At 41.6% G+C, this 27,998-nt stretch overlaps 1 protein-coding gene across 2 annotated transcripts in view; it reads left to right on the top strand.

Annotated features, from left to right (window-relative positions):
* The first annotated feature begins 924 nt into the window (after positions 1 to 924).
* The window catches only part of SLC25A13 (solute carrier family 25 member 13), a 206,487-nt gene continuing 179,413 nt past the window's right edge, over positions 925 to 27,998 (top strand). For both annotated transcript variants that reach the window (XM_057731069.1, XM_057731068.1), the window contains exon 1: positions 925 to 1,064. In XM_057731069.1, the coding sequence (XP_057587052.1) occupies positions 1,050 to 1,064 (15 nt within the window). In that variant the 5' untranslated portion in view covers positions 925 to 1,049. The remainder of the gene's footprint in view (positions 1,065 to 27,998) is intronic.

The raw sequence follows: 27,998 nt of genomic DNA, 5'->3' as shown, positions 1-27,998 counted from the left end.
CTCTTTAAGGGCTGGGACCAGCTCTCAAGTCATTTTGGTGTTGCTAGCACTTCACACAGTGCCTGACATATAGGAGGCACTCAGCCAGTGTTAATTAATTAAAACGATTGGTAATAAACACTTTTGCTGATAGGTTATATCCATAATCCACAAAACATTTAAAACCCTTTTCAGTGACCACCATTGCCTTAATTATAAATTTTGGTAGCAGGGACAAATGAATGAAATTCTTAGAAAGAGGAAGAAGCCCTCTGGGGATTATACATTGGATCTTTCCATTAAAATTTTGACCTGTTATTTTAGTAGGGCTTATTTTTTGGGGGGGGGGGGGGTGTCTTTGACCTCTACCGTCCTAATATGCAGGGCTGAAATGAAGTAGCCCAAACACTTACATGTTCTGCACTACATACAGCTGTTCGGTACTTCGAGTTTGCCAGATTTTGACCTAAAAGTGGGCTTGCCAGAGACATTACTTTGCTATTTCCCATCGACTAATCAATGCTTCTGTATCCCTTATATGACCCTGCAGAGTGGAGCCCCTTTGAATGGGAACCGACAGGGAACATCTGGCTAAACATGGGACCTAGTGTTGCTCTCAACTTCCCCAGGCTGTCTGCCCCGCCTGTGGGTCTCAAGGGCTCTGGAGCAGCCAAATCCAACAGCTTCCCTCACGAGGCCACCTGCTCCCAAGAGACAGGCTCGCACCCCTCTGCCCCCGCCGCACAGATCGCCGCTGCTGGACATCGGGGCCGGGCTCCCGTGCGCGGGTCCAGTCCGCCGCCCCCGGACCCGGGCCCTCCCCGGCCGCAGGGCAGAGGCCGCAGCGATCACGCGCGCCCCGGCGGCCCGGCCGGGCCCAGCCAATGGGCGGGCGGCGCCCGCATGACCCGTGCCGGCGGGAGGGCGTGGGGAGGCAGGCAGGCAGGCCCGGCGCGCACGCTGCCAGGCTGTATCGCCGCCCCGCCGCCGTCGGCACGGGAAGTGAGCGGCCAGGGCCCGCAGCGCCAGCGCGCCGGTGAGAGCGTCCCGCAGCCGTCCGCACCCGAAGCATGGCGGCCGCCAAGGTAAGCGTCGGCCCGCTGGCCGGCTGCCCGGGCGTTCACGTGGCGGGCCGGTGCCGCCGGGGAAGCAAAGAGAAAAGGGCGCGGGGCAGCTGTTCCACCTGGCGGCAGCGGGAGCAGGGAGGTGACCGCCCCTCTCGGGCAGCGCCGGAGGCCCGTGCGGAAACCGGGAGCGGGGGCCCGACCTCGCAGCAGAAACTTTGCCGGCTGGACCCTCCCACTCGGCCCGGGCGGGGAGTCGGTGCCCGGCCTGCGCCTGGCGGGCTGAGCCAAAGCCGCTGAGGAGGAGCGGGCGCGACTATGTCCCGGGGCGGGGGAGGGCTCGGGGTCAGCAGGTCCCCTCTGCCGCCCCGGCGCGCTCCTCCTCGTGACCCCGGTCGTTGTTCACGCGAGCTGCTTCCCGGGGGCACAGCCCGCGCAGAAGCCCGATCCTCTTAGGTTTCAAAGGCTCCGCCTTCCCGCCGGGGAAGTCACCTGGACTTCCGTTTTGGAGGCGGCTGGAGAGAGCTGGGCTGCGCGCGTGTGCGTAGAAACGCCCGAGCACCCTCCCACCCACCACGCCCCCCCCTTCTCATCCTTCTCTCCGCTCGCCGCATCTGACAACACTTACATACTGGCCTCAGCGTTTCAGGGGCTTCTTTTCAGAAATGACAAAACAGATTGTCCTGGGAGCCTGTAACGCCTGTGAAGTTCTACTTAAAAGGAATTCTGCGTAATGTGACTCATTCACTAACCCAGAGGAAAGGCAGCTCCGACAGCTTGACCTTTCCTCTTTTACCATTTTTTGAAACCTGGACACCATTTCAGTCTCGTTGGACTCCATTTCAACTTTTCTGGCAGAATACCATATTTAGTCCCAATCACTTGAATCATTGGAATTTATTGCTTTTAATTTTAAGTTCACGAAGGCAGCCCTTTAATCAAGTCTATACAACTTCTTAGCTCATTTTAAGTGCAGTGAAGTTAAATATACGCAACGTCTCAAACATTTGTCCTTAATCAAAACTCTGTGATAACCCTCGAGAGGAAAACATGGCCAACACATCATATTCCTATTTATTCGAGCAAACTAATCACATTTGCAATGGAAATTGTAAGCAGACAAATATATTTAAATGCTGTTCTATGACTTAAGTTTCTCCAGGCTTCCCGAAACCTGCAGGCTTTTCGGTGTTCCTAGATTATGTGGCCTAAGTGGCCTTTCTCTTTTCTGTAAATTCTCCGAGTTCCATCCTAAGGAGTGTGCTCTGTGTGTGCATACGTACACAAGGGTACGTATATATAACTGTTTTAGGTAGATTCTCTGAGAATCACTGGGATTCATTTTTGGAACCTACATTAGCCCTTTCAAACCCAATAGCCCTTGACCTGTTCTTTGCATTCAATTTCCATGCAGAGTACAAGGCATGAATTATGTTCTCTCAAGGTGACTTCTTCCAGGAGAGTAGGTGGGAGTAGATACTCATTCTTTACTGTCCCTTTTATATCTGTAGATGAATTAAATAATTTTACTTAATTTGGAGAGAAAGTGAGGAACTTAAATTGAGGAGTATGCATGTAAATGGAGTATGAGACTGATTAACTAATATGAAATAAAATAAATGACATGGAAGCACGTTTAACTTTTTGGTTGTATTTTTATTAAACTGTCACATCATATCAATAAGTGGAGTTGAATTTTAGCCAACTAGTGAGAGTCAGGGAAAATGAAACATTTCATTTTTACCCTTTTGGGACTTATTTTTTTGTTTATGTATTCATTTAAACTTGCCTTTTTTCAGGATTTCTGATGGCTCACGTCATATATGCATATATTTATAAACCAACAAGACATATCAAAATCAAGTCAGAGTAGATGAGAAAAACGGGATAAAGGGAAAGTAAGATGAAGCCAGAACTAAGGTTAGTGGAAAATAAGGATGTATGCATTTGCTAGAGGTGACTGAATTTTCTAGCAGCCAAAGCAAAAAGGAAGTGATCATTGAGGTCAGTTACTTGGGAGAGAGGTCTCCTTTTTCTGCTATCTGAGGACATTTTCTCCCCATCTTTTTATATGCAGTGAGCAAACTGCATTCAAAACTACCTCATGACCGCAAATATATGTGGATTCCATAAGGCCGTTTCTCATAGTCTCTCATTTTAGCTCAAGGGCAATGGAGTAAATGTAGTCTTAAAAGGTCCCCAAATGAGCTGTGCTGGACCACCTTAGTCCAAGAATGCCCCTTAATTAGTTGCCTTTGGACTCTCCTTGTGGGGTGATATCTGCACAGATGTTCCATATTGAACACAAAGCCATAGGCTTGGCAATCTTATCTGGGGGTAGGACTGACATCCCCTTTTAAAATTTGAGGAGCCTGACTAGGAGAGAGTCCCATCTCAATGGAGTGTGTAAGAAATTGGGCCCAGACTCTGAAACAATAATTGTAGGTGAATTCCAGCACTCACTGTGGTGAATTGTTTAAATATTTAAGCAGAGTTGTTATTTTCTGGATGAATTTAGCCACACCTAGCAATTTGTTGATCTCTTGACCACTTATTCTTAGATTTTTTTGTCTTTAATTTATTCTTTTTTTTTGGCTGTGCTGTGAGGCTTGTGGGATCTTAGTTCCCTGACCAGGGATTGAACTCACCCCCTCGACAGTGAACCCTTGGAGTCCTAACCAATGGACCGCCAGAAAATTCCCTTTTGTTGATTCAAATGTAACTAATTTTTCATTTTCCTCTTCCTTTAAATAGTGTAAATAGAAAAGCTGAGAATCTGTTCTTTGATCTGCTTTTGATTTCTGTATGATGGTTACTACTTAATGCATTAGGTATTTGTTTTTTCATGAAGTAACATTGACCTGAAACTTGGTATTTTGAGATGAACTCAGAAAACTTCCAGTCTCTTGCTGCCTTGTTTTGTAGGAATAATGCTTATGGGTTCATTTGGTAGATGGTAGATGATAAGTGGTCTGCCTGTACTATTAGTATTATTTTGAGAACTTCTTTAAAAAAGTCCAAGCCCTGCCCTACATATATAAAAGTGAAAATGAGTTTTTAAAATTCGATTTTATATATTTCTATAAAAATGCATTTTTAAAAAGTAGTGTTAGAGAGGTTATCCTTTGCTTCCCCTCTGCCACCTTTGGTTGTAGTCAGCATTCCCTCTTTGTCCCTCAAATGGTTGAGTTTATCCATTAAGAATGATGAGATTAAAGTAGGCGAAACTGTTAAAAGTTAGTATTGCTCACTGGAGTTCAGGTGTGAGAGATGTTCAGGTATGAAACTGGACTCCCGTAATTTGGGTGAGATTAGCCTGGAACTAAAAGAAGAAAATTTGGAGACAAACTAAAGCATTAATAATCATGCAAATTTAGTCTGTAGGGCTAGTACACTTAGTGTTGATGTTCCATTCTTGGCTGAGTTGTTGCCATGATCATGGATTTATTTAGAATTGTGTGTAGTGTGTTCTTTCTAATGTTGCAAATGGGACTCAACTAAGGATACGAAAATAACTGGACTCTGATTGGACCTTCAAGAAAACCACAGCCATACCACAGGCTAAATCCTCTCATGGAAGTTCCCCTAGTAGGGTTAGCGCCATAGCAAGGGCTACGGGAGCATCAAGGAAGGAGCCTGTTTCTTCGGGGGCGGGAGAGAACTTGGGTGGGGGAGAGAACGTTTCAAAGGTAGTGGTATTTCAAAAGGAATGGTCCTCGGAAGAGGAAAGACCATTCCAGTGACAGGAAACAGCAAATGAAAGAAAGAGAAGTGAGAGCACCTGCTGCACTTAGGGGATAGCAGGTGATCAAGTAAATAGGAGAGTAGCTAACACTTACTGTTTACTAGGTGTGAGATTCAGCTCTAAATGCTTTTCACTATTAACACCTTTAATGCCCCTAACAGGCCTGTGAGTTACAGACTATCATTTCTGGTTTATAAATGAAGACTCTGAGACACCAGGGGGTGATGTAAGTGGCCTAAGATCCGATAAGTAGAAAGTGAAGGAGCTGGGTTTCGAATCAGCCACTCTTGGCTCCAGAGTCTGTGCTCTTACCCTGTCCACCACATTGTCTGCCTGGTAGTTTAGCATAATGGCGAGTAGAGTTTATGGGAGAAGGGGGAGCTAGCTTGGGAGTGGAAATTAGATGCCTCTTTTATGTAAGAATTTTATTTAGGTCTTATAACTGGAAACCAGTTATTATTATTTTTTTTTTTTTGAGAACCACTTACACAGTGCTTACTTGGCCAGGCACTTTTCCAAGTGCTTTACAAATAATAAACTCCATTATTTTTCATAATAGCAAGAAGGAGGTGTCTTCCATTTTTGTCCTCATTTTACAGGTGAGAAAACTGAGGTCTGGAGAGCTTAAGTAATTTCCTCATGATTATGCAGAGAATAAGCAATACAGCCTGGATTTGAACCCTGCCAGTCTGTGCTCAGAGTCTCTGCCTCACCTTCCCAGGCCTTAAAAAGAAGTTCCATTTACAAAGGTGCATGTGAGAATTCACACACTATCAGTTACGGGCATGTGTATTTCCTGATCATTCCAGTCCAGTAGTTGGCATCTGTAGACTGCTTTGGCACTCAGTATATACTTCATTAAGTGGTTTTTGAACCGGATTGCGCAGGCCAGAAATTGTCATATACCTTTCCAAACAGCTTTATTGAGATATTTCATATGTCATATGTCATACAAGTCACCCAGTTAAGGTGTACACATCAATGGTTTTTTGTATATTCGCAGAGGTGTGCAATTATCATCACTGTCATATACCTTTGTAAAAATTTTAAGCCCCGTGTTCACTAATTAGGACTTGGGCCATGTATTTAACCTCCATGTTTTTCATGCTTCTCATTGATAACAATACCCTCTTCCGAGGTTTATTATTGTGGATACAATGTGATTGAGTTTATTTTTTTAAGTAATTTTTATTGGAGTATGGTTGCTTTACAATGTTGTGTTAGCCTCCACTGCACAGCAGAGTGAATCAGCCCTACACATAGTGATATCCCCTCCCTTTTGGACGTCCCTCCCATTTAGGTCACCACGGTGCATTAGGTAGAGTTCCCTGTGCTGTACAGTATCTTCCCATGTGATTGAGTTTATTAAGGATATAAAGTTGGAGGTGTTCTCTGCCTTATGGTGAAAACTGCTAGGTATTTGGTGGTATCATAACATTATGATAAAACAGGCCAGTTTTTTGCACTGGGCAGGAAGGAAAAAATGTTTGAGTTGTTTTCATGCTACCATTGATGTTGGTAAGTTTCTGTGCTTCCACGGGTATTTGGATTTAGGGTTTCTTAAATTGATGGCGCTGGATAGGCCTTGGGGTTTGTATAACACAATGTTCCTCACTCTTCCCTTCATTAATCCTGTTCCCTTTTACCAGGTGAAGAAACGGAGTCCTAGAAGTTTGCAGTTGGTCCAAGTTCCCCTGAAACCCTTTTCCACTATTGTAGTCCAGGGGTGCTCGGCACATTGTAATCCTCTGGGCGATTATAAAAGTGCTGATGCCTGGGTCTCACCCAGAGGTTCTGATTTAGTTGGACTTAGGTGTGGCCTGAGCCTCAGGGTTTTTGAAAGCTCCCCAAGTGAATCAGATGTGCTTCTGAGGTTGCCAGCCACTGCTTTAGGCTGTTTTCCTGCTCTTTGCTGCAGCTGATCCTCTGATGGTTTCTTCTTGGAGTAAGGAAGGAACGTGGTGAGATAAATGCAAATCCCTGGTGTGTCAATTCAAAGGAAGGATACGTAGGGTCCTTACAAGTTCTTTCTTTTCAGTCCTTCTGCGCCATTTCACCTTTGTGCTTGGGCATCAAGTTTATGTAGTTTTGTAATTATCCTAGATTATAAGTTTTATCACCCAAAGCTCTTTTGTCTCCTGTGAAGCCTCAGTGGTTTTTTTAATCTCAGTGTAGGTGCTTGAGTGGGGAAATGTTGCAAAGAGCAGCGTAAGCCTGGTCTTGCAGCCTTTTCCCTGGGTAACCTAGTTGGGTGCCCTTGTGTTGTCAGTGTTCCCCAGTTGGGTCACGGGGCTTTACAAGTGTGCTTAGCAAACAGAGAACTGGGGGTGGGCAGAGGGATGGGAAGGGTTGAAAGCCAGTGCGTAGGGTAAGAAAAATCAGGGAGCAGGTCTTATTGGATATTGAGTTCTTTTATAAGATTGCTGGACGAACTCTGAGTCCTTCTGCCTCTTTGACCTTTTGTCCTGTGACCAGCCTCTGCTTTTGTTGAGTTCTTACATGGAAGCATTCCTTCCTGTGTTCTCCACTGTCTGTGAGGAGTAGGTCAGCTGAGCACGGTCCATTCCTACTCTCTCTGCTCACCATTTGATGCTTCATAAGCACCTGTCCTTCTCGCCATGTTTTCTTGGATACCTTTGGGTGGGTCTTGGAACAGAGGCCTGTGTGAATCTGCTGATGTGGTTGCTTCTGCTTGGGAGTAAGGAGGATGTGCCCTTGTTGCAGTGATGTAATTCCCTTGGCAGAGTTCTTAAATAGCAACTGAGCAAACCCTTTTTTCATGGCCTGTTTAACCAGACCCTCTTGTTAGATCAAATTGACCCCACTGACGGTGGCTTTGGTCTCTTAGCGCAGAATTATTCCCAGTGGCTGATTTATAGAGTCGTGGTCTGGTTTGTTTGTTGGAAACATGTAAAAGATGGAGTACTTGTATTCACCATTTCCTTTGGAAATTTGCTGTGTAGTTGCATGAGTGAAAATAAGCCTGGATGGTTCCTTTTGACTTTAGGTGCTGACAACATAGCAAAGTTGGCAGTGTTGAAATTCTTAGCAATTCAACCTAAATAAACCACTCTATTTAATGACTGTTATTAGGCTGGTAGCTTTGTCTTGATTTCCACATGTAGTCACAGTTTCCACATGTTTTCCCTGAAAACTGTTGACTTGATATGAAAGTCAGATATTTCAAGATACACTTACTGTTTTATGGTAAAATATCTTTTGCATAAGACATAAGACAGTACAATTTGTAAGAAAATTGTCTAAGTAAGTGTAGGGGAGGAAAAAGTTTCCCTAGACTCAGTGTCCCTGGCTGGATCTGAAAATTAAAATGACGAGGACAGATTAACAAAAGAAAAGCATACAAATTTCGTTGAATTTTTATGTGTGCGTGAGAACCTTCACAAGAGAATGAAAGTGATCAGAGCGGAAAGCTTTAAAACCTTTTGGACAATGAAAAGTACATTTGTAGAGAACTGACAAGACAGAGGGGTTTGGGCTGGGGTAGTAAATGGTGAAGAAGTAACTACGAAGATAAGGGTGAGTTTAACAGGGTTTGTGTGTGCAGGTTTCTCGGCCCCAACTTCCCCATCTTTGGCGATAAGATTATCTTCCTTCCTCCTGGTACAGGCTGGTACCCTTCTCAGGAAAGATGGTTGGGTTTGGGAGGTAAGTCAGAGTAACCTTCCTGTTTCTGCTGTTTTCTTAAACTCCTTCAGCTTAAGATACTGAATATGCCAAGGTGCCACATTTTGGGGTGGCATGTCCTGAACCTCATCGTAAGCCTGATTTGAACAGGTTCTTATTTTACTTTATTTTATTTTTAAAATAACTTTATTTAGCTGCATCTGGTCTTTGCTGCTATGTGCAGGCTCTCTCTAGTTGTGGCAAGCAGGAGCTACTCTTTGTTGTGGTGCTCAGACTTCTCATTGCGGAGGCTCTTCTTGTTGTGGAGCACGGGCCCTAGGTGCGTAGGCTTCAGTAGTTGTGGCATGTGGGATCTTCCCAGACCAGGGATCGAACCCATGTCCCCTGCATTGTCGGGCAGATTCTTAACCACTGCGCCACTAGGGAAGTCCCTGAACAGGTTTTTAGACCTAGGGTGCATATTTAGTAGTTTTTCTGAGTTAGACATGGTTTGTGTCTGTCCGATCCCAGCCACGGTTGTAGTCTGAAATGTAGAGGACCCCCCAACTGCTCAGTCAGCACCACTTTCTCATGTGGGAAAAAGCTTCAAGAACTTCTTTTTCTTTTTTAATCAGTTGCTCTGGTTTGGTGAAGAGCCCTAGACTGACTAGAAGGCAGGAGAACCTAGGTTGTAGGTCTGGTGCTTCCGCTGATGGTGAGAAGGTGGACAAGTCTGACTTCTCTGGGTGCTCAGTATCCCCTGTGGCAAACAGGGCTCATCTGTGACGTCTGTGATGAGCAAATAAAATATAAGATGGGAAAGCACTTTGGGGATTATGAAATGCTATCGGACTGTCACGTGGTGTCTGTTGAAGACTGTGGGACATTTCAACCTAACTGAAAACTAGAGACATAAATATTATTTGACCTACCTGAACAAAAGATGGTGTGCTTTTCTTAAGCTCACGATCTACTAAATCATCACCACAATGGCCAGCTAGTCTGGCTGCTTCAATAAATCAAATTCTCTTAGTGTTCTTCCTGGAGCCTTGCTATTGGAAGTTTATGGTCCAGGAGCATTGATTTTATGCAGGAGCTTCTTAAAATTACAGCATCTGTACACTCATCCGAGGCCAAAGATTCTGTGGCATCAGAATCTGCATTTTTTTTTTTTGGGGGGGGGGGTACACCAAGTTCAATCATCTGTTTTTATACACATAAGAATCTGCATTTTAAATAGCCCCCCAGGGGATTGTATATGCATGAAAGTTTGAAGAATATTGGTCTAGAACTCTCATTACTGTGTAATTAAATGTAGCTGCCTTTCTAAACTAAAGGTACAGTACCCTTTGATTTGGTTATAAGTCAGTCCAAGTTTTTGCAGAACTAAATACATAGTGATAAAACCCAGTATAAATTTTGGTGTTCTTTGGGCTAATTTTGATTCATTGGGGCCAGGGTATTATTTTGGATCATGTCTCTGAATTATTACTTAAGAGTTGTACTCTTTTTCCATTTCTTTACTACCCACCTGTACTTAAAGTTCCTGAAAATGAACTTAAGCCTGTTCTGTTTTTTGACATTCTCTCCCCTAAGGGTCACCAGTGACCTCCGTTCTAAAACTGTTGGCCTGTCCTCCTTATCTGTGGCCTCATAGGACCGTGCATCCCACTCCTTCCTTCCTGGAATGCCTTCCGTCAGCTTTCATTATGTGCCCTCTCCTGGTTGGCCCCTTAACTCATACTAATCCTTTATTCTCCTTGGCCAGCTTCTTTTTGTCCTTCTGCTCCCCCCTGAAATGTTGGTGTCCCCCAGGCCTCTGCCTGAGATCCTTTTCCTTCTGACAGGTGATGCTCCCTAGTACCCCGCAGCCGGGGCAGCTCTCTCAAGCACCAGCACCACTTTTGGCTTTTTGTTGGAAATCTCAACTTGTGTGTCTCAAAGATATTCCAAACTCTGTTGACTAGAATTGAATTCATCTTCTTAGTCTTTCCTTACTTTTAGCTGCAGTTAAACTTTATTCAACTAGTTAAAATTTCTGGTTAGTTCACTAAGTACCTGTGTGGGCAGCCAGGAGAGACATCGTTGGCAGGAACTTGGATGCAGGCAAAGAGATGGGTCAAACCCTTCTCTTTCCCTGGAGCAGGTATGTCCCATCTCCTCCATTTATGTTCAGGTCCTGATTTCTTTTTAGCTCCAGCTTTTCCAAAGCTCCAAGCTGGTTTTTTGCCTTTGGCCTCTTCCCTGCACTTTCCTCTCTGTTCTGCCCAGAACTGTCAAGGAAGCTTCTAAGATTGGCTCTTGTGTCCATGTTAAGATCAGTCCTGTGTTCATGGGTATAGCATTTAACAGTTTTTAAAAAAATGTATTCAGGTGTGTTATTGATTCCAAGTATATGCCAGTTCCTACACTGAGTGCTGGGCTTCCCCAAATGAGTAAGCTGTTGGACTTGTTTTCAGGAACTCACAGTCTACGGAGGTTTTTTATAAATGCCTAGATAATGTAAGACCCAAGCTTCATTATTTGATCTTTATAATCATCTACAAGTTAGCAGGGAAGGTGTCATAACCTCACCTGACAGAGAAACTTAAGGTTCAGAAAGGTTATCCAAATAACAGTGATAACTGCAGCTGCCAAAGCCAGGTACTGTTCTAGGCACTCTGTATATTAAGTAATTTAATCTTCACAACAGTCCCATGGCATGTAATTGCTATTATTGTCTCCATTATACTGATAGGGAGACCCATCTGTACAGAGTGGTTAGAGTCTCTTGAGGCACAGAGAGATTAAGTGAGTTGCCCAAGGTCACACAGCTTTCAAGCAGCAGAGCTGTGATTTGAACACAGGCAGCCTGGCTGCAGAGTCCATGCACGTAACCACTGTACTTCATTGCCCGCTTTAATTTACCTTGCTGCACAGTGTGGCTTCATTATGCCTACAGAGTACAATTTATTCTCATTAGCCAGTTCATGCCTCCTTGGCCTTGGCTGTTGTCTAAGGTTTCCAGTATTACCTCACACCCATTCCCTTCTCATATCCTTCACAGCAGTTTGTAAATGGGACATGTCCAACCCCTGTTCTGATTCCCTGCCATAAAGCTATGGCAACAGTGTAGCAGGAAAAAAAGGGAGCCTGTTTGTTTAACTTAGAGCTCAGTCAGACAGAATGTTTCTTGTCATTTCTCTATATTGGTGGGCAGATTTTGTTTGTTTCTTTGTTTAGTTTCCTTCAGTTTTAGGGAAAGCGGTCTTAGTTTTATTTCCTTATTCCTTGAAGTATCTCTAAGGATGTTAAAACCCATGTCCTAGTTTTTATAGTTCGTTTGTTGTAATCAAGATTCAGACACAGTCCGCACATGGCATTTGGTCGATATGTCTTTTAACTCTTGTAAATCTATAGGCTTGACTACCCATCTTTTTTTGTGTTTCCTTGCAGTTTATTTAATGAATGAATTGGGTCATCTTTCCTGTAGTTTCCCACAATCTGGATTTTGCTGGTTGCACCCCTCCCCCACCCGTGTTCCTCTGTCCCCAGTGTTTCCTGACAATTGATAGTTAGGTCTGGATGTTTGATCAAGTTTAAGATTTTATTTTTATTTTGTTTTTGGCTAGAATACTTCCTAGGTGGTTGCTGGCTGCCTCTTCCAGGATACTGGTTCCTTGGTACTGGATATGCACATCAGGAGGCACATAATTCCTGGTTGTTTCCTATGTTGTTTTGTTTGGTGAGCGGGTTTGGATGTTGCCTTCTTGGTCCACTAGCATTTTTCATAATAGCTGATTTTATTGGCTAAGTTTTAATATTCACAGTTGTTCTTTCTGGCACATTGTGGTTTTCATCCTTTAAACACACACACCTGTGCCTGTGTGTTTGTATACACACATATATGTATATATACATACTACTACAATGAGTGTGTATCACAATGACAACAGGCAGTGGCTATTAAAATCAATTGGATATTTATTAATGGGTACAGAGTTTGTGTTTGGGGCGATGAAATGGAGAGTGCTGACAGTTGTGCAACATTGTGAATGTATTCAGTGCCACTGAATTGTACACTTAAAAATGGTTAAAAGTGTTAAATTTTATATACTTTAAAAATTTTATGTATTTTTTATCACAATAAAAACAAATCAATTGAAAATGGGTTATAGTATACCGAATTAAAAAAAAAAAATCCATCATTCCATGACTACTACTTTTCCCCAAAAGAGTCAAAGTAAAATAGAGGTGGAGAGGTAAACTTCTTATTTTCTGAAGAATGCCAACTAATAAAGTAGAAGGTATGATAGAATTAGAAAAAGAAAAAAAATTATTTGGCAACCTGCAGGTAATAATTGATTCAGGCAAGTGTCCTCAATGGATGCTAAAACCTTCAGTAAAAGATTTTTGGGATTCTCCTTGTCTCAAAGTATCTTCCTATAAATTACTTACTAACTACAAAGGGGAAAAAGTACCATTGTAATGGAGGGCTCGGCCTCAATCTGTGATCCAGTTTAACATCATCAGGAAGAGGGAGAAGCTAGCATGGTGCACCCACTGGTGTGATGTGATGGGAAGTACACAATGTGACCCATGCCAAAAATGTTGAATCTGAATCTAATCATGAGGAAACAATTAGACACATTCAGAAAATAGGACATTCTGTAAGACCTCTGGTCTGACTTTAAAAATGCCAATGTTAACAAATGAAAAGGCTAGATTAAAGAAGGCTCCCAAAGAGACATGACAACCAAATGCAGTGCTTGAGCCCGGATCCAAAATAAATAAAAGAATGGGCCCGTTGGAGCAACTTTAATAAGGAGTTTATATTAAATGATACTGCATTAGTTGGCTAGGGCTGCCATAACAAAGTACCACAGACTGAGTGCCCTAAACAACAGAAATTTATTTTCTCACAACTCTAGAGGCTAGAAGTCCAAGATCAAGGTGTTGGCAGAGTTGGTTTCTTCTCAGGCCTCTTTTTTTGGCTCATAGATGGCCTTTGTCGCCTTGTGTCTTTACAGGGTCTTCCCTCTGTGTCTGTGTCCTAATTTCCTCTTTCTATAAGGGTACTAATCTTAATGGATTAAGGCCCACCTTAATGACCTCATTTTACCTTAATTACTACTTTAAATATCCTATCTCCAAATACAGGTACATTCTGAGGTGAGGTACTAGGGGTTAGGGCTTCAGCATATGAATTTGAGGGGGGCACACAGTTCAGCCCATAACAGATATTGAATCATTTTTAAATTGTCTTGAGTGAGATCGTGATATTGATGTTCTGAAGGAAAATGGTCCTTGCTGTTTCTTATATTTTATATTTCCCACTGGATTTTAAACTGAGGACAGGGACCTCAAAGTACCTGTTACACAACATTCAGACACCGTTTGTTGAATTGTTTATTTACTTGGGGGTGCCACCCATGGCAAAGTGAAAGGGGGCAAGAGATTTTCTGCTGCACGTGTGTGGTTTGTTGGAAACTTTTTTTCTAATAAACCATTTTCTCAAGCCCCTCCATCCCTCACTAAACTAAAAAAAATAATAATTTGGAATCCTTGAGGAGCTGTGCATGGGTAATCTCCAAGAGAGCGCGTGGTGGAGAATCATAGCTAAATCACCATGACTACGGAGAAGCTGCTTCAAAAGAAGGCTCCTGGAATAATGTGCTTCCTTTTGATTAAGAAGGTCTGGCTGCATTATAGGGAGACATTCCCAGCAGGTCCAAACTGTGTGTCCATTGCTGCTGTTTCAGACCAGCTTGTCCCTATAACATACTGGGTCCTCCAGGTGGCTTGACAGGAAAGGCTCGTGATATATCAGGTCTCTTATCTGACTCTGCCAGGCCCGCTGGTAAAGACTTTCATTCCTTGTGAGTCTTCATGCACTTGTTTTATTGCAGGTTGATGGTGACTCTGCGTGTCAGGATTCCACTTTCTTTCCATTGTGAACTGAGGTGGGCATCTTAGTTCCAAAGTAAAAGCTCAGCCCCTGGTTTCCTGATGGTGGTTCTTGGAACCCATTTTTGGTGTCCACCAGCAGTTTACAAAGAGCCTAGTCTTGACCTTTGCCCAGTTTTCCAGTCAGTTATTTGCCTTCTCATATTGACTTTTCTAAGAGCGCTTTTAAATTAAGAACCTTGGCCTTCTGTCCTGTTAGACATTATTTATATATTTATTTTTTGCAGTTGTTTGATGTTTAACTGGTTCATACACACTTTTGATTTTTAAAACTTTATGTTACATATTTATTAATCCTTTCCCGTATGGCTTCCAGGTTGTCTATCCTGTTTAAACACAGCTTTCCCACTTAGTATTACATAAGAAACCACTTGTGTTTGATATCTGATGAAAGGTAGGGAAGCAGTTTAATTTTTGTTGTTGTTCAATCCCAGAAGGTCATGAACCTTCACTAGTGCCACATCATCAGCCAGGGTGACCTGCTGCCAGCTCAGCCCAAACCCTCTGCTGGCTGAGATTCTTAAGAGAAAATCTGATTAGTTCAGAAAGCCAAGAGAGCCTTCCCTGAGGGCTCCGCTGTCCACGGATCGCTCAGTCAGCTGGGCCGCTGTGGATGACGGGAAGGATACAAGTGGCTGGGGAGCAAGACAGAACTGCTAGGTTCTGTCCCAGGGTACGTTCCTTCCGTCCTGATTCTCTCTCACTCTGTCTCTGTAACAGATGAGAAAACAGGTCGTCATATTGCTGGTGAGCAGTAGAGTCAGAATTTAAATGTCCGTTTGCAAAGTCCATAGAATAGGTGCAAATGGCATTCTGTAAGGGAAGTCTGGTTAGAGACTCTGAGACATCTCCCAGGAGGAATTGGCATTTGACTTGAGCCATAGAAAAAAAGAGTAGCATTTATTAAACTTCTCACTGTGCAGATTTTCTGTAGAAAATTAGAACCGTGTAACCAACTCCCATGTCCCTTTCTAGGCCGTTGCAGTAACTGTCAATTTACGGCCGATGTTGTTCACTTTATGCCACACCCTCTCGTGTCCTCCCACTCCTGTGATTTTTTCAGAGCAGATCCCCAACAACATATCTGTAATTATCACCGTGTATCTCTAAAAAAGATTTTTAAAATGCGCAACCGAAATACCATTGTCACATCTAGAAAAATGTGAGTGCTTCCTCAATATGATCAAATATCTATTCTGTACACATTCTAACACGTCCCCTGTCTTACAATTTTTTAAAATTGTTTTTTGAATTGTCATCTAAATAAGGCCCCGGCATTGCAATTGGTTGGTGTCAGCTAATTTTCTTTACGCTCTAGGTTCTCTGCTTTCTTAACCTAGTGTTCTCTCTTTTTTCCTTCTGAAAGTCATTATGACATACGATTGAAATCATGGACTCTGTTCAAATTATGGCTCTGGGCAAATTACTCTACCACTCTGTACCTCAGTTTCCTCATCTGTAAACGGGACATGGTTGTTTTTACTTCCTGGGTTATGAGGAGGGTCAATAGGCTCATGTTTCTAAAGCTCAGAGCCAGGCCTGGACATAGTAAGCTTTACAGAAGTGTGAGCCTCCAGAGGGGTTTGGAACCAGAACACTTGTTCAGAGTCACGTTGAAAGTTGTGGGAGAGGATAGAGGAGGGCTGGCTCCAGTGAAATTGCACACAGCCTTTGGGATGGGGATCCTGGCTGTGCAGAGGGCTCCTATTCATTTTCTTTCAACTTCCTCCTGGGTTCTTGACTATTCTGTTCTTCAGTTACATGATGCTGATGCACAGCAGAGCTTTTAACAGCTAAGGTAGTATTTAGTGAAAGCAACTTTCTATTGTCCTTTGATTTGCTGCTTTCTCTTCTCTGCATTTATTAAGTTAGCTGTTCTCTCTCAGACGGCATTTTAACTTTCTGTGGCATTATCTGGGCTCCAGCACTTGTGATCTCCTAAGTAGAACCTTTCAGCACTTTATAAATATGTCATATGCTTTTTATATTCCTTTGTTCCCCATCAAGAACATACATCTCGGTCTTCAGAACAGCACAATCAGTTTTTATTCATTTAAGGAGCAGTAGTAATTTGACACTTGCTAATATGTAACAAATTATATTGGGAGTGGTAATTACAATTGCAGCTGGTTCCTAATTATACTGTAACCTTGATGCTTTAAAAAAAAATTGAGGCTGAGTTCAGCATATACTACTGAGAATAATATTCTGCATTAGGTAAATCTGCCTTCCACCGAACCAGGGGTATTTATGTATCATAATGCCAAATCAAAAAGACTTTATTTTAATTGCTTTCATCTACAGTGTTGTCCAGTAGCACCATTCATAAGGATAGCTTAGAGTCCCCATCTTTGATTGCCAAATTCTTGGCACATCCTCCAGGTAGTGTAATTAGTATGAAGACGACCTGGGCTCTAGGGTCATTTTAGGCTCTGTGATTTACTACTACTCATTTAAGACTGAGTGTCTTAAATGCCAAAGCTTCCTCCTCTGGAGACTGGGGATATTAATGACTCTTCACTTTAGATAGTTTTAGTGATGTTTGAGTGAGATCAGGCATAAAGCCTTTAGCACATGCCTAGCATAGAGTTAAGGGCCCAGTAAAAGTTAACTGGTCAGTGTTAACTGCTGTGATCAATAATAAATGACCCAGCTCCAAGACTTTACCTCTGCCACCCCTGACTCCAGCAGAGTTACAGTCTTAGTTCTGCCACCACTCGGATTTGTGATGGCATGTAGCATCACACACTTGGTACCAACCACTCATTGATAAGTCTGTCATTGCCCCCCCAGGGGCAGGGTCTCTGGGTATTTGGCATTGTCCCCTCAGTGCGTGGCGCTGGGCCTGGTACACGGTCGCCTTCCCGTAAGCAATTGTGTTGCATGAATGAGCAAGTGGAGTAGCTCCGTGCCAGGCAGTGGTTCTCCACTGGGAGTGGGGTAGTGTTGCTCCCAGAGGAGATATGGTAATGTCTGGAGACACTGTTGGTTGTCACATCTGGGAGAAGGGGTTGCTGCTGGCGTCTAGTGATTAGAGGCCAGGGATGTTGCTGAACAGCGTATGATGCAGCAGACGGCCCTCTGTAACAAAGAATGATCTGACCCAAAACAGTAGTAGAGTCAATGTTGAGACGCCCTGGTCTAAGGCAACTTGACTGCCTTAGGTTGTGGCCCTCTGGGGAAGGCATGAGGCTTGGGGCCGGCCAACCGTTTGACCTGCAGTTTTCTTAACTACAAAGGAAAAGAATCCAACCTACTTCAAGGATTCTTTGTAAAGAAAGGGAGATTATACAGATGTGTACCTAGTGACTCTGCCTGATTAGTTTCATCTTGATGGTCCTGGCTACCCATGATCTTTTTAAAAAATAGACTTTATTATTATTTTATTGTTATTATTATTGGTGAGGTTTTAGGTTTATAGCAAAATTGAAAGAAAGGTTCAGCAATATCCCATATACCTCCTGCCCCCACACACATTTCTTGTCATCCCCCATCAGAATGGTGCATTTGTTACAACTGATGAACCTCCCGTGACATATCACTATCACCCAAAATCCATGGTTTACATTGAGGTTGACTCTTGATGTTGAACAGTCTATGAACACATTTTATAGTAATATGTATCCATCATTACAGTATTATGCAGAGTCTTTTCACTGCTCCAAAAATCTGTGCTCTGCCTATTTCCTTCCCTATTTCCCAGCCCCTGGCAACTACTAATCTTTTTACAGTGTCCATAGCTTTTCCTGTTCGAGAATGTCATATAGTTGGAATGATACAGTATGTAGCATTTTCAGATTGGCTTCTTTTACTTAGTAATATGCACTTAAGTTTCCTTCATGTCTTGTCATGGCTTCATAGCTCATTTTTTTTTTAGTGCTTAATAATATTCTATTGTCTGGATGTACCACAGCTTATCCATTCACTGACTCAAAGACATCTTGGTTGCTTCCAACTTTTGACAGTTATGAATAGAGCTGCTGTAAACATCCATCCACCCAGGTTTTTGTGTGGACATAGTTTTCAACATCTTTGGGTAAGTACTAAGCAGCATGAATGCTGGATCATATAGTAAGAGTATGTTTAGTTTTGTAAGAAACCTTCTCTCTGTCTTCCAAAGTGACTGTACCATTTTGCATTCTCATCAGCAAACAATGAGTTCCCTTTGCTACATATCTTCGCCAGTATTTGGTGTTGTCAGTGTTCTAGATTTTGGGCATTCTAGTAGGTATATGGTGGTATCTCATTGTTGTTTTAATTTGTATTAAAGATGTGGAGCATCATTTCGTATGCTATTTGCTATCTGTATAACTTCTTTGGTGCGGTGTCTGTTGGTTTTTGGCCCATATTTTAATGTTAATTGGGTTGCTTGGTTTCTCATTGTTGAGTTTTGAGAGTTCTTTGTATATTTTGGGTAGCAGTCATTTATTGGATATTCTTGTGCAAATACTTTATCCCAGTGTTGGCTCATCTTTACATTCTCTTGACCTTGTCTTTCACAGAGCAGATATGTCTATTTGAATGAAGACCAGCTTATCATGGATCAGGGCCTTTGATGTTATATCCAAAAAATCATTGTCAAACCCCATAGCCATCTAAGTTTTCTCCTATGTTCTAAGAGTTTTACATGTAGGTCTGTGATCCATTTTGAGTTAATTTTTGTTAATAGTGTAAGGTCTGTGTCTAGAATCATTTTTTGCATGTGGATGTACAGCATCATTTATTGAAGAGACTATCTTTGATATTCTGTCAAAGATCAGTTGACTATATTTATAAAGGTATATTTCTAGGCTTTCTATTCTGTTAGATTGAGGATTCTTATGTCTTTTTGGAGAATTGACCCCTTAATCATTATGTAATCTCCCTCTTTATCCCTGTTAACTTTCCTTGCTTTAAAATGGGCTCTGTCTGAAAGTGATATAGCTACTCTGCTCTCTTTTGATTAGTGTGTATATGGTATATATTTCTCTATTCATTTACTTTTAATCTACATGTGTCTTTTTTTTAATTTAATTTTTTTTTTATTGCTTGTGTTGCATCTTCATTGCTACATGTGGGCTTCTCTAGTTGCAGAGAGCAGGGTCTACTATTAGTTGTGGTGTGCGGGCTTCTCATTGTGGTGGCTTCCCTTGTTGTTGGGACAGGGGCTCCAGGCGCACTGGCTTCAGTAGTTGTAGCACTTGGGCTCAGTAGTTGTGGCTCACAGGTTCTAGAGCACAGGCTCAGTAGTTGTGGCACATGGGCTTAGTTGCTCCTTGGTGTGTGGGATCTTCCTGGAGCAGGGATGGAATCCATGTCCCCTGCATTGGCAGGTGGATTTTTTTTGTTGTTTTTTTTGAGTATAGTTGTTTTAAAATGTTGTGTTAGTTTCTTGCTGTACAACAAAGTGAATCAGTCACACGTATACATATATCCTCTCTTTTTTAGATTTCCTTCCCATTTAGGTCACCACAGAGCACTGAGTAGAGTTTCCTGTGCTATATAGTAGGTTCTCATTAGTTGTCTATTTTACACATAGTAGTGTATACATGTCAGTCCCAATCTCCCAAGTGATCCCACCCCCACTTTCCTCCTTGGTAACCATGAGTTTGTTCTCTACATCTATGACTCTTTTTCTGCTTTGAGAATAAGTTCATCTCTACCATTTTTCTAGATTCCACATATAAGCAATATTATACAATATTTGCTTTTCTTTCTGACTTACTTCACTCTGTATGAGTCTTTAGGTCCCTCCACGTTTCTGCAAATGGCACTATTTTATTCCATTTTATGGCTAACATTCCATTGTATATATATATATATATATATGTACCACATCTTCTTTATCCATTCCTCTGTTGATGGACATTTAGGTTGCTTCCATGTCCTGGCTATTGTAAATATTGCTGCAGTGAACATCAGGGTGCACGTATCTTTTTAAATTATGGTTTTCTCTGGGTATGTGCTCAGTAGTGGGATTGCTGGGTCATATGGTAGTTCTATTTTTAGTTTTTTAAGGAACCTCCATACTGTTCTCCATAGTTGCTGTATTAATTAACATTCCCACCAACAGTGCAGGAGAGTTCCCTTTTCTCCACACCCTCTCCAGCATTTATTGTTTCTAGATTTTTGAATGATGGCCATTCTGACCAGTGTGAGGTGATACCTCATTGTGGCTTTCACTTGCATTTCTCTAATGATTGGTGATGTTGAGCATCTTTTCATGTGTTTGTTAGCCATCTGCATGTCTTCTTTGGAGAAATGTCTATTTAGGTCTTCTGCCCATTTGTGGATTGGGTTATTTGCTTTTTAGGTATTAAGCTGCATGAGCTGCTTGTATATTTTGGAGATTAATCCTTTGTCAGTTGCTTCGTTGGCAAGTATTTTCTCCCATTCTGAGGGTTGTCTTCTTATCGTTTATGGTTTCTTTTTCTGTGCAAAAGCTTTTAAGCTTCATTAGGTCCCATTTGTTTATTTTTTATTTTATTTCCATTATTCTAGGAGGTGGGTCCAAAAGGATCTTGCTTTGATGTATGTCATAGAGTGTTCAGCCTATGTTTTCCTCTAAGAGTTTTATAGTGTCTGTCCTTTAGTCCATTGTGAGTTTATTTTTGTGTATGGTGTTAGGAAGTGTTCTAATTTCATTCTTTTACATGTTGCTGTCTAATTTTCCCAGCACCACTTATTGAAGAGGCTGTCTTTTTTCCATTGTATATTCTTGCCTCCTTTGTCAAAGATAAGGTACCCATATGTGCATGGGTTTGTCTCTGAGTTCTCTATTCTGTTCCATTGATCTATGTTTCTGTTTTTGTACCAATATCATACTGTCTTGATCACTGTAGCCTTGCAGGATAGTTTGAAGTCAGGGAGCCTGAATCCACCAGCTCTGTCTTTCCTTCTCAAGATTCCTTTGGCTATTTGGGGTCTTTTGCATTTCCATACAAATCATAAGATTTCTTGTTCTAGTTCTGTGAAAAATGCCATTGGTAATTTGATAGGGATTGCATTGAATCTGTAAATTGCTTTAGGTAGGATAGTCATTTTCACAATGTTGATTCTTTCAATCCAAGAACATGGTATGTCTCTCCATCTGTGTGTATCATCTTTGATTTCTTTCATCAGTGTCTTATACTTTTCTGTGTACAGGTCTTTTGCCTCCTTAGGCAGGTTTATTCCTAGATATTTTATTCTTTTTGTTGCAATGGTAAATGGGAGTGTTTCCTTAATTTCTCTTTCTGCTCTTTTGTTGTTAGTGTATAGGAATGCAAGAGATTTCTGTGTATTGATTTTGTATCCTGCTACTTTACTAAATTCATTGATTAGTACTAGCAGTTTTCTGGTAGCATCTTTAGAGTTTTCTATGTATACTGTCATGTAATCTGCAGAGAGTGACAATTTTACCTCTTCTTTTCCAACTTGGATTCCTTTCCTTTCATTTTCTTCTGTGATTGCTGTGGCTAACACTTCCAAAACTGTGTTGAATGATAGTGGTGAGAGTGGGCACCCTTGTCTTGTTCCTGTTCTTAGAGGGAATGCTTTCTGTTTTTCACCATTTAGAATGATGTTGGCTGTTGGTTTCTCATATATGGCTTTTATTATGTTGAGGTAATTTCTTTCTATGCCCATTTTCTGGAGAGTTTTTATCATAAATGGATGTTGAATTTTGTCAAAAGCTTTTTCTGCATCTGTTGAGACTATCATATGGTTTTCATCCTTCAATTTGTTAATGTGATGTATCACATTGATTGATTTGCATATATTGAAGAATCCTTGCATTCCCAGAGATAAACTCCACTTGTTCATGGTGTATGATCTTTTTACTGTGCTGTTGGATTCTGTTAGCTAGTATTTTGTTGAGGATTTTTGCATCTATATTCATCAGTGATACTAGCCTGTAATGTTCTTTTTTTGTGCCATCTTTGCCTGGTTTTGGTATCAGGGTGATGGTGGCCTCGTAGAATGAGTTTGGGAGTGTTCCTCCTTCTGCTATATTCTGGAAGAGTTTGAGAAGGATAGGTGTTAGCTCTTCTCGAAATGTTTGATAGAATTCGCCTGTGAAGCCATCTGGCCCTGGGCTTTTGTTTGTTGGGAGATTTTTAATCACAGTCTCAATTTCCATACTTGTGATTGGTCTGTTCATAGTTTCTCTTTCTTCCTGGTTCAGTCTTGGAAGATTGTATTTTTCTGAGAATGTATCCATTTCTTCCAGGTTATCCACTTTTTTGGCATATAGTTGCTTGTAGTAGTCTCTCATGATCTTTTGTATTTCTGTGGTGTCAGTCGTTACTTCTTTTTCATTTCTAATTCTGTTGATTTGTATCTTCTCCCCTTTTTTCTTGATGAGTCTGGCTAATGGTTTATCAATTTTGTTCATCTGTTCAAAGAACCAGCTTTTAGTTTTATCAATCTTTGCTATTGTTTCCTTCCTTTCTTTTTCATTTATTTCTGATCTAATCTTTGTGATTTCTTTCCTTCTGCTCACTTTGGGGGTTTTTTTGTTCTTTCTCTCATTGTTTTAGGTGTAAGGTTAGGTTGTTTATTTGATATTTTTCTTGTTTCTTGAGGTAGGATTGTATTGTTATAAACGTCCCTCTTAGATGTGCTTTTGCTGCATCCCATACGTTTTGGGTTGTTGTGTTTTCATTGTCATTTGTTTCTAGGTATTTTTTGATTTCCTCTTTGATTTCTTTAATGATTTCTTGGTTGTTTAATAACATATTGTTTAGCCTCCATGTGTTTGCATTTTTTCATTTTTTTTCCCTGTAATTGATATGTAGTCTCATGGCATTGTGGTCAGAGAAGATGCCTGATATGATTTCAGTTTTCTTGAATTTACTGAGGCTTGATTTGTGACCCAAGATATGATCTATCCTGGAGAAGAAAGTGTATTCCATTTTGGATGGAATGTCCTATAAATATCAATTAAGTCAAGATGGTCTAATGTGTTATTTAAAGCTTGTATTTCCTTATTCATTTTCTGTTTGGATGATCTGTCTAGTGGTGTAAATGGGGTGGTAAAATCTCCTGCTATTATTGTGTTACTGTTGATTTACCCTTTTATGGTTGTTAGCATTTGCCTTATGTATTGAGGTGCTCCTACGTTGGGTGCATAGATATTTACAATTGTTAAATCTTCTTGGGTTGATCCCTTGATCATTATGTAGTGTCCTTTCTTGTCTCTTGTAATAGTCTTCACTTTAAAGTCAAATTTGTCTGATAAGAGTATTGGTACTCCAGCTTTCTTTTGGCTTCCATTTGCATAGAATATCTTTTTCCATCACCTTACTTTCTGTCTGTATGTGTCCCTCAGTCTGAGGTGGGTTTCTTGTAGACAGCATATATAAGGGTCTTGGTTTTGTATGCATTCAGCCAGTCTGTGTCTTTTGGTTGGAGCATTTAATCCATTTACATTTAAGGTGATTATTGACATGTATGTTCCTATTACCATGTTCTTAATTTTTTGGGGTTTGTTTTTGTAGGTCTTTTCCTTCTCTTGTGTTTCCTGCCTAGAGAAGTTCCTTTAGCAATTGTTGTAAGTCTGGTTTGGTGGTGCTGAATTCTTTTAACTTTTGGTTGTCTGTAAAGCTTTTGATTTCTCCATCGAATGTGAATGAGATTCTTGCTGGGTAGAGTATTCTTGGCTGTAGGTTTTTCTCTTTCAAGACTTTAAGTATATCCTGCTACTCCCTTCTGGCCTGCAGAGTTTCTGCAGAAAGATCAGCTGTTATCCTTATGGATTATGTTATCCTTATGGGTTTTCCCTTATATATTATTTGTTGCTTTTCTCTTGCTGCTTTTAATATTTTTTGCATGTGTTTAATTTTCATTAGATTAATATGTGCCTTGGTGTGTTTCTCCTTGAGTTTATTCTAAATGGGACTCTCTGCACTTCTTGGAATTGATTAACTGTTTCCTATGTTGGGGAATTTTTCCACTATAACCTCTTCAAATATTTTCTCAGACCCTTTCTTTTTTCTTCTTCTTCTGGGATGCCTGTGATTGGAATGTTGGTGTGCTTAATGTTGTCACCAAGGTCTCTGAGACTGTCTTCCATTCTTTGTATTCTTTTTTCTTTGACTGCTCTGTGGCAGTTATTTCCATTCTTTATCTTCCAACTCACTCATTCTTCTGCCTCTGTTAGTCTGCTGTTTATGCCATCTAAAGTATTTTTAATTTCAGTTGTATTGTTCATTACTGTTTGTTTGCTCTTTAGTTCTTCTAGTTCTTTATTAAATGTTTCTTGTGTTTTCTCTATTTTGTTTTTGAGATTTTGAATCATCTTTACTATAATTACTCTGAATTCTTTTTCAGGCAATTTTCCTATATCCTTTTCATTTATTTGGTCTTGTCAGTTTTTATCTTGTTCTTTTGCCTGCAAGGTGTTTCTTTGTTTTCTCATTTTGTCTCAATTATAGAATTTGCTGTCTCCTTTCCCTATATTGCCCAATAGTAATTCCTCTTGTTTCTGTTCTCTGCCTGCTGTGGTGGGGTTGGTCCAGTGTCTTGAGTAGGCTTCCTGGTGGGAGGGTCTGGTTCCTGCTTTCTGGTGTGTGGATGAGTCTTTTCTCTCTGATGAGCAGGGCCATGTCCAGTGGTGTGTTTTAGGGCATCTATGAGCTTAATATTATTTTAGGTAGTCTGTTTGCTTATGGGTGGGTTTGTATTCCTGTCCTGTTTGTAGTTTGGTGCGAGGTATTGAGCACTGGCAGTTGTAGGTAGTCAGGTGAAACCAGGTCTTAGACTCTGATAGAGGCCTCTTTGAAAATTCTCTGCAGTTAGTCTTCCCTGTAGCTGAGGATTCTCTAGTGGTCTAGTGTCCTGGACTTGGTGCTCCCTCCCCAGAGCCTGCAACTTGACTTCTGGTCGAGGAATCCAGAGTCTAGAGCTTGCTTGTCTTGGCAATATTGGGGAGTAAAAAAAGATTATCCTAGCCCCAGACTGATGGTAAAAGGTTGTCAAAGAAACAAATACTGAATCAAGGAAACACATACACACAAAAGAAACACAAAAACAGAACCAAATAGAACAAAAAGCACTAGAACAATGTGACAGAAGAACCCTGGAACGCAATCAGACAATTAAAGAGAAAACCAACAAAAATTCAAAAGAAAAACAAACAAACAAAAAACAGGGAAATTGTGAAAACGAGGACCAAATATAACAAGGGACCAAATAGAAATAGTGAGCAAATATAACAAAGAGCAAGAGAACAAGCAGATAGACTGAAGATCCCCAAAATGAAATCAAACAGTTATAATTAGAACTAAGATAAAGACAAAACCTAATAACAAAAACCAAAGTAATGTGTCATTTGAAGAATAAAGCAAGGAAACAGAGCAGACCAATACTATTGATTAAATATATAGTAATATAAAATAAAATAAAGAGGAATAGAATACAGAGCAACAGAAGAGCATAGTATGACTAGAAATATAAAAAGAAAAAGAAAAAAAAGAGAATAGAAATGTATTAAAGATAATGATGAAAAGAAGATGGGGAGATAAACTCAGCACTACAAAAAAGCTAGCTTGAAATAGAAATATATAAAAAGGCTAAAAATAAAAATAAAAGTAAAATATAGAATAACAATATGTTATAAAACATGAAGATCCCTTAGGACTAAGATCATAAAAAAACAAAAAACAAAACAAAACAAAAAAAAACGGTAGAACTGACCACAGAATGGATCAGATCAATAGAATTAATAATAATTCTGTTTCCTTAGGGTCTCAGCTGTAAGTATCCTTGTACATGCCTTGAGCCTCAGGCCACCTTTGCCTCCCCTAGAGGCCCTCTTTTGCCTCTGGGTTGGACTCTGGACTTGCTGTGGGTCCTGTGGGGTTCACTTAGGCTCTGATCTGGCCTAATTCCTATGTGTGCTTGCTCCCACAGGCCCCTGCTGCCAGAGTTAAGACCTTTTCCTTTGTGGGAACATTCATTGTCTACTCAGATATTCCAAAGACATAGGGTCTACCTAGTTAATCATGGGGATTTAGTCTGCAGCATGTATATCTGATGGAAAGATTTTAGAACCTCTTCCGTAGTCCCCCATCCCTGGTGTTCAGCTTTGGTTTTGTCCCTGCTTCTGCACGTGGACTAACTGCCAGAGTGTGGTCCTAAAGCTGCCTTGGAGCTCTTTGGGTCTGCCTCAGGGAGGGTTTCCTTTATTGTTCATCTGCAGGCACAGGTGTGTGGGGAGAGAGAGGCTTTGATGGTGGCTCCTTTTCCTGCATGTAACTCAACTGTAGCGCCCTGCTTGGATCGCAAGAGCCCTGGGGATGACGCAGAATGTGCAGGGATGCCGGCAGCCATGGGTATAGGAAATCAGGCCTTAATGTAGTTCTTTACTGGTGCCCGGTGCAAGGCACCTGATAGGCAGCCCTCAGGGGCTTTTTGTATTACTCTGCGACCGGCAGAGCTTCCTTTATTATTCATCCATAGGTGCTGGTGTGTGGGGAGAGAGAGGGTACAATAGTGGCTCCTTCCCCTGTATGTGAGCCAGCAGTAGCGCCCTGCCTGGGTCATGGAAGCCCTGGCAGCGGCAGTGGTGCCAATTGCAGAGGGAAGCTGATGGGCTTGGGTGTAATAGGAAGGTCTCCAGAGATGTCGTTCTTTGCGGACTTCTTCTGGCTCTTGGCCGCAGGCAGACCAGGCCAGGCTAGTCAGGGGGCTTTTTCTATCCCTGTTCAACTGCAACAGCCAGGCCCAGAGGGGGCCTACTTTTGTTCGTTGCAGGTGCTGAAAGAGAGGCTACAACAGTGGCTCCTCCCCTCTGCTTGTGAGTCAGCTGTAGTGTGCCGCCACCATGGCCTCCCAGCTTTCCGCGGTAGGCATTCCCTACTGTGGATTTCTTCCCTCCTGTCCCCTCAGTCCGTTTCCCCATAGCCAACAACGTTTCTCACCCTGAACCAGTTCTCCAGTTCCCACGTTGCAGCTCCAGACCCCCTGTACAGCTGTGAACCCATGTCTCAGTCCAGGACACGCAGAGCCGTGGTACGGACCCTCTGTGTGTTTTTCACTCTTTCCCATCTGCCACATATTGGCCGCTTCACCCTCTTTAGATGGTCCCAAATGCCTCTCTTCTGAACCAGTCAAATTCCCCATTGGAGTGGGGGTTTCCCTGTCAGATAAGGGGGGTTTCCCCAAATTTGGCAATCTCTCCTCTGTTTCAGCTCCCCCTGCCCCAGGGTGTAGGACCCATCCATTTCCTTTCTTCTCCTTCTCTTTCTTCTGTCTTTTTTCCCCCCTCTGTCCTACCCAGTTATGTCTGAATCTTTGCAGTCCTTTCTGGTGTCCAGGGTCTTCTGCTAGTGTTCAGTTGGTTTTCTGTGGGAATTATTGCATCTTTTGATGTATTCCTGATGCATCTGTGAAGAGAGATGCACTCGACGTCCTTCTACTTCACCGCCATCTTTTTTCTCTGGGTCTTATTTTTTGATGCATTCTAACAATCTCTGTCTTTTAATTATTTGGCACATTGATGTTTAAAGTGATTTTGATTATTCTTGTTGGTGATCAGATTATTCTCTGAGCTTTGTGTATCTGTGGTTTGGTGTGTGACATTGATTGGGTGGGAATTCTGAATGATTATTTCAGATATTCCTTATGGTCCTTTCTCTCTTCTTCTGGTATTCCCATTACATATATATTACACTTTTTGT

The sequence above is a fragment of the Hippopotamus amphibius genome, chromosome 4 (genome assembly GCF_030028045.1).
Source record: "Hippopotamus amphibius kiboko isolate mHipAmp2 chromosome 4, mHipAmp2.hap2, whole genome shotgun sequence".
Taxonomy (NCBI): domain Eukaryota; kingdom Metazoa; phylum Chordata; class Mammalia; order Artiodactyla; family Hippopotamidae; genus Hippopotamus; species Hippopotamus amphibius.
Note: the sequence above shows the minus strand (reverse complement) of the source record. Positions and strands in the feature narration are given on the sequence as shown.